The 6,281-nt window shown below is 46.1% G+C and overlaps 1 protein-coding gene across 3 annotated transcripts; it reads right to left on the reverse strand.

The window, feature by feature from the left end:
* Positions 1-1,260: 1,260 nt before the first annotated feature.
* Positions 1,261-6,281, reverse strand: LOC112291258 (uncharacterized). Of its 3 annotated transcripts, none has more exons than XM_024538411.3 (7): positions 5,768-6,281; positions 5,209-5,306; positions 4,389-4,852; positions 2,946-4,187; positions 2,555-2,760; positions 2,356-2,404; positions 1,261-2,215 (listed from the first exon to the last, which is right to left on the reverse strand). In XM_024538411.3, exons 3-7 carry the CDS (start codon positions 4,818-4,820, stop codon positions 1,688-1,690), a joined length of 2,457 nt encoding a protein of 818 aa, XP_024394179.1. In that variant the 5' UTR covers positions 4,821-4,852; positions 5,209-5,306; positions 5,768-6,281; the 3' UTR covers positions 1,261-1,687. The 3 variants fall into 3 exon arrangements, with proteins under 3 accessions (XP_024394179.1, XP_024394177.1, XP_024394178.1); XM_024538409.3 differs by having other exon boundaries at positions 4,389-4,842; positions 5,768-6,127; XM_024538410.3 differs by lacking the exon at positions 5,768-6,281 and adding an exon at positions 5,520-5,620 and having other exon boundaries at positions 4,389-4,842.

Below are 6,281 nucleotides of genomic sequence, written 5' to 3' on the forward strand. Positions count from 1 at the left end.
TTTCATTGTTTTGAATATGCCTTTTACGTTACTTTCAAGTGCTTAGAGTGGCAGAACGATGTCAATCAGAGGTTTGCAGGAGGTCGAAAACGATTTCTCTTGTTAGGTTTGTGGATTCGGTGGGGGGATGAAGGATGATGTGCCGATTGTCAACTGATGGTTTGTAAAATGGGACACGTTACGGTGGAGCGTGGGATGAAAGGCTCGTACCGATCCCTGTAAAAAGTCCCTGCCATAGCTGTGAAGAACGTGCGCCATTTGGCAATGCTCCCCCCTCCACCACATGTTTTCGCAAATAAGTCGGTCTAATGACATAGTTTCGGACATCCACCCTCTGTAACCATGCCACTTTGCATAGACAGAACGTTCAAACATCACCCTTCGGCTGGTTATTAACATCTCTCAAATGCTGACACACACCAGGTAAGAGCTTCTCATGCTCCCTTTCCTGTAATCAGCATCGGATGTGACCGACCCGGTATGAATACTGAACTGCACTGGAGCCTCAGTCTAGATCGGATTTGATGCATTCGACCTATGGGCCTTCAGTTGTTCCAGGAAAACGTCAGAGCATCCCGAGTATGCGCTCAATTATCGCTTGTAGCCTCTCGGAATAGACTCTGCTCTGGTTAGTTCCGGTGACGGTACTCAACCATGTTGCTGTGTACAACTAAGATGTGGTCCTTGAAATCAAGCAGAACCGTAGATGTTTTAACGGATTTTCAGTAATTATTAATGAGTATTGCATATTTTATTCCAGATTGCATTCATTTAAATAAGACCCCAAATTTAAACTTCAGAATACAACTATTTATTGTTTTTATTTGACTTATGACCCATTCTTTGCAACTGAAAAGTCACCAGCGTTAAAGAGCTGCTGAATCCCTTTATTACCTCGTTGACTAATCATTTTTTTGGACTGGTATGAACTTTAGGAGCTCCCCAGTTAATGCGTTTCCGGTGGACAAGTATTTATTTGTGAGAATATGGTTGTTCATTTCAGAGTACGAAATCTCTTGCACATTCAGAGTGGATGTGCAACCCTGAAAGGTAGTAATGGACAATGCCTCAATGTAGTTAATTTTTGCTCACCTAGTAAGTACTTCACTCGATTGTTGCAGTAGTTCACTGGACAAGCATAATAACAGCGGAGTTCTCAAGAAAATATCAGAAATAGAGTTCTGACAAACCGAAAACTGTACAGACTGTCATGCTACACTCAAGTACGCAAAAACTACCTCTGTAGCCAATAAAGGAGGATAGGTTTAAAAAATTCCACAATACATAATTAAAATATTCTCATCCAGTACAGCAATTGTTCAAAAAATAGGGATTCCATAAATTGTTGCATCTTAATTCAATCTATAAACGTGACATATCACCGGCAACTAATTTTGTTTTTCGTACTGCCCTGACGCAAAAATTGAAATGGATCTGCCATCTAACCTTGGCAGAAATATTGGGCATCTTAGCTCAAAAGGAATTCAATGATTACAGAACCCAAAGTTATCAACCTGCTAAATTCTGCACTGCAATACAGACTGGCATTGTACACTAGAAATGAAAAGGGGTTGTATTGTATCCACGTCCCCAAGTGCAGTAGCAGGCAAGCTTCAACCTGACCTCCCGATATTATGATACATCTATGTGACCAAGTTTCATCGACTTGAAATGTGCCGTTTGAAACCTACACGAAGTCAAATGTAGCCACAATTGGATACCCATCGGAAGTCTTCGTCTGGTCATAGTAGGGCTCCTTCCATGATACACATTTGAGTTTTGGTGAAGAAAAAACCAGCCCTGCCCCTGGGTCTCTATCTCCAGGACTCTTCCAAGGTCCATTCTGTACCACATAACTGTCTAGGATTCCAGAAGCCACTGTTGTGTTGTATGCATCCGTCAAAGGTGCCATATTAAAATCGCCCGAAAGTACTAACGGTCTTGTCAAATTCACCACACTCGCAATGGCAGCTGCTTGTAGTTTAATATCAGAGGAAAGCACTCCAAAATGGGTATTCATGATTTGTATGGATTTTCCCTGGAACTGAAGATCTGCTTGCTGAAAGCAGGCATTTTCTCCATGCGGAGAAGGTAGGACCTGTGACTGGCCATGTACCAGTTTTTGAGTTGACAAAATTGCACATCCCCACGTATCTGCTTTTGTAGCTGGTGCATACCAGCTATACAGTTTGAGCTTCGTTGCCCAGAAATCAACCTGTTGTCAGAAAAAAAACAGAGTGTCAGATTGCCACTCCTAAGTCTAATGTGATTATTTAAAGCTCATGATTGCATCGTAATCCCTCAGAGGGAAAACATCAAACATGTAGAGGGATTGTAGAGAACTCTAATTCGTACCAAGTCTAAATTTCCATGAACGATGTGCATAGTGTCCGTCTCCTGTAACCTGGCACACGATTCACACAATTTGTCACAAAAATATATCAACTTTTATGACGTCAACATGCGTCACAATTGAGAAATTGGCTCATTGAAATAACCAAAAATATTGGAGAAATGCATTTCAAAATTAGATAGGAAAAAGGAAGGGGCGAACGTCGTAATGTGGGGTCGCTCAACGTCAAGCATGTTATAAATTGAGTCATAATTGACACTGCCACTTCTACTGAATCCTTGCTGTATGTTGAAGTTGAGCACCCGCAGTTCAGGATTAACACCTCTCCATGCCGGCCCAGGATGTAAGCGCATGGTCAACCCAACAACCGTCATAATTCCGATCGCAACCACCAAACATCCTATTGCCTGCACGAGTCAATGCATGATCTGTGATAAATCTACGAAGCTTGCATGCCGAGCAACTATATCAAACACAAAGTGAAGCGAGACATCCGAGAGTTGATACTCTTGGGAAGAATCATATGGCGACTTAACAGGCCTCATGAGGTGACCAGAGTAATTGTGTGACAAATAAAGAGATGTTTTAGTACCTGCCGTCCTGGTACACCGTTACCCCAAGAAATCCGCCCAGTACCCAGTCTAGCCCCAAGACTCCGGCGCTCCGAATTTGCGACTTCAGGGCCTCTGCCAAGTCCAAGTCCTATGCCAGCAACAGAGAGAACTAGCAAGAAACCCCTAGTTCCCCGCACAGCCATAAAGCCTGGTATGAACTCGTACGCAACAAGCGCCGTGCTCCAGAGTACAAGGCCCACATAGATCGCGGAACTCAATGCTAAGCCGAGTCCTGGGTACACACCAACAATATTTCGGGCCATCATGACCCACATCGATGGTAGCATCGACACCAGGAAAACGACTCCAGTTAATGCACATGGAGTACTCCACAACATCATCAGAGCTCCGACCAGTGCAACTATCCATGCCAAAAGCCCGTGTACTCGCTTCAGCCACATGGACCGCGCTGCCTCTGCTGCAATGGCCATGCCCAACCCAAGAGTACAAATGACAAGTGGCCCTCCCCAGGTGACAGACACACCTAGCCACCGCGCCATGGTCGTTGGGGCTGTAAAAAGCCAATGAGTTAGGAACCATAAGCACCCAGAGCCTAAACCTATCTGCAGTGTACGTAATGCTACGCTTGGTTTAAACTTCCACCTGCGCTGCCGGAACGTTTCATCATCGACATCGCTGTCTGTGTCGGCATACCCCTCTTTCACCCACGGGACCTCTTCGCCTTCTTTCCAGCGCCGCACATCCCCGTCATCAATCACGTGAAGGCCTTCGCTCATTCTGAGAGGGCTATCACTGCGGAGAGGACTAATCACATGTTTGTGATTTCCCATTCTCGCTGAGCTACTGATCATGTCCCGTAGACCCCCTCGATCTATGCTTACATGCCTGGGGGACGCTCTCGGCGTCGACCTTGGTGATGAACGCGGTGAATCTTGGCTTTCACGATGCTCCTGGATAAGAGTTCGGAGCTCTCTCGGGAGCCTGCTGTTGCTTTCCAGATCAACAGCATCATGGCTGTCAACTTCGGGTCTGTTTACGGCTAGAAGATTTATCCCCTCTGTGTCATCCGTGTGATCATCATCTGAACTTGAGTCAAGGTTGTCAGTGGGTTCATCTTCCCAAGTTTCCGCCTCCAACTGAAACACATCCTCAGTGAGCAACAGAAGGGCTGTTCCAGCTCCCGGAATAACACCCAACAGGAAGAAACCCCACCATCGTGATACAAGAGGATTTAATCCACAGTTCACCCAGCGCAGCACCTGACCGAAATTCGAGGAGGGTCAAAAGCTACGACAACTTAATCTTAATAACCTACAAGGTTTCCGCACGATTATCAACCCCACCATTTGAAAACGTAATTTCGGAACAGCGAATCCTACTTCAGCAAAAATGGAGGAAACTATTATAGCCCAGAATGTCAACAATCTGAAGTTTGCTTCTTTCGAGTTGCGAAATCCCACCTGGAGAAGAAGGATTCCACCAATCATTCCAAATGCTGCACGACGCCGGCGAGCTCGCGAAACCGCCCACAAGCTATCGATGACATAAATTCCAAGGATTCCCACCGTTGTGCCCGAAAAGGCAAGCCGCATTAGAGGCCCCCAAAAGAACTGACCGCCAATTCCAACAAGCCCACAGAGCAATAAGAGTGGTCTCGACCATATGTGCAGGGTTACGTGTGCGCGCCACACTGGATGTGAAAGCACCACCGGTGGAGTGAAGAGGTAAGCCACAAGTGCAATTTCCTTCGTCAATCCACCATTCTTCAATTGGAACCAGTACAAGTTCCGCACAAATTCCACGAGACCCGTCCAATACACAAGCCCAACGTATGCCTCGCCCCATAGCTGAACAGCTGGTTGCACAGCAGCAACCCACTCCCATCTCCGCATTGAACCTGGTGGCCATTTCACCCTGCATCAAGCTACAGTCGCCGTTAAATAAACCTTGATCGAACACATCAATGGAGCACTGATATAACTTGAGAAATTCCTCCGCATTGTTTTCCTGAACTTCCAAACTTTGCAGCAATTCCGGGCAAGCCATTGCATGATCGACACATTCACCTCAGAACACTCTAAGCATACATCCTAAGCACAATCGCTAAGATATTTATGCAGAGATGACATTCCGCACTTCGTCTCGGTAGTTAATTCAGAGGGCCAGCCTTTATTACTAAAGATCGTTCCAACTTATTCCACAGCCCAGCGCGTCTCTCGAAAAATGTGCAACGTCTTTGACGCGTATTCATTAAAACAGAGCTTTGTGAAGACAGGTTACATGCGCTTGCAGCTCTCGTCCAGGCGCCCAGATCGTTGCATACTGTCGCTCATCATCATCTCCTATCCAGCTTCCTCGCCATGCGACGCTGCATCAGCCTACAAAGCATGCACTCACATTCCACTCAGTCACAGAACACGCATCTTGAATGCACTCTATCACACGCTCGCATTCCCGGCGAACAATGTGGGACCTATGCCAGTGACAACCCCATAGGCCCAGCCGGCATAAGGATCGCCACCTTGAAGCTATTCTCATCAACATTCCCAGCAAACATTGCTCAAAACTAGACATGAAGCTCTTCCGCTCACCAGAAACCAAGAAGTAACCTAGGTAACAAGCACGTGCGTTCACCAGAAGGAAAAGAAAAGCCAAAAGACAAAAAAAACCCAAGGGAAAAGAAGAAGCCTTGCGATGACATTCTAAGACACCAAAAGGACCTCTAAAACAACAAGAAGCTCCGAATACTCCTCAAACAGACCCCGATGCAATCTTAAACCACTCGGAAATAATAATAATAATGATAAACCGTCGACATTGTCCAACCTACGCTACTCACCAGATACCAGGCATTTGTGTACCCACGAAGCTTAGACGCAATAATCCTTCGTCTCCAGTCTGGATCTAGCTGGTGCAGCAATGGAACGAGCTCGCACAAAACAGAGTTCCTCGCTACCTTCTCTCTCGAATGTCATGAGTGAGCGCTGATTAAACTGTATTGATTACCGACGACGTGGGTCGATAGAATGGGAGAATAGCATCCTGCCTGGACGAGATGCCATGGCTGCAAGGATATAAATCATGATCTGGTTACAATGACTCTCGCCCTCGCACCATTGCATCATCTCCCACCTTTTGCTCCTCTCTTTCCTCCCTCAAAATAGCAGCGCAATCATCTCTGTCGCAAGGAGGGTTTGCTTTTTTAACCACCAATAGGGCTATAGTGCTTTCGGATGGGTAAGATGCACTTTCATGCCCCGGGTGTCAGGGCATTTTACATATTCTATCTAAAAGCAGAGTTGGGATGACAGCTGAGCTCGCCACCCAGCGCAATCACCCTCACCTGTCTAGGA

The sequence above is a fragment of the Physcomitrium patens genome, chromosome 14 (assembly GCF_059467195.1).
Source record: "Physcomitrium patens ecotype Gransden chromosome 14, ASM5946719v1, whole genome shotgun sequence".
NCBI lineage: Eukaryota > Viridiplantae > Streptophyta > Bryopsida > Funariales > Funariaceae > Physcomitrium > Physcomitrium patens.

Bases quoted from the DNA above. Each gene is read 5' to 3' on its own strand.
- LOC112291258 (XM_024538409.3), bottom strand. From the start codon at position 5,267: ATGATGATGAGCGACAGTATGCAACGATCTGGGCGCCTGGACGAGAGC. The intron at 2,761-2,945 runs GTACTAAAACAT...TGACTCGTGCAG, and splicing joins ACGGTGTACCAGGACGGCAG to GCAATAGGATGTTTGGTGGT. The intron at 2,405-2,554 runs GTTCGCCCCTTC...ATCGTGTGCCAG, and splicing joins GAGCGACCCCACATTACGAC to GTTACAGGAGACGGACACTA.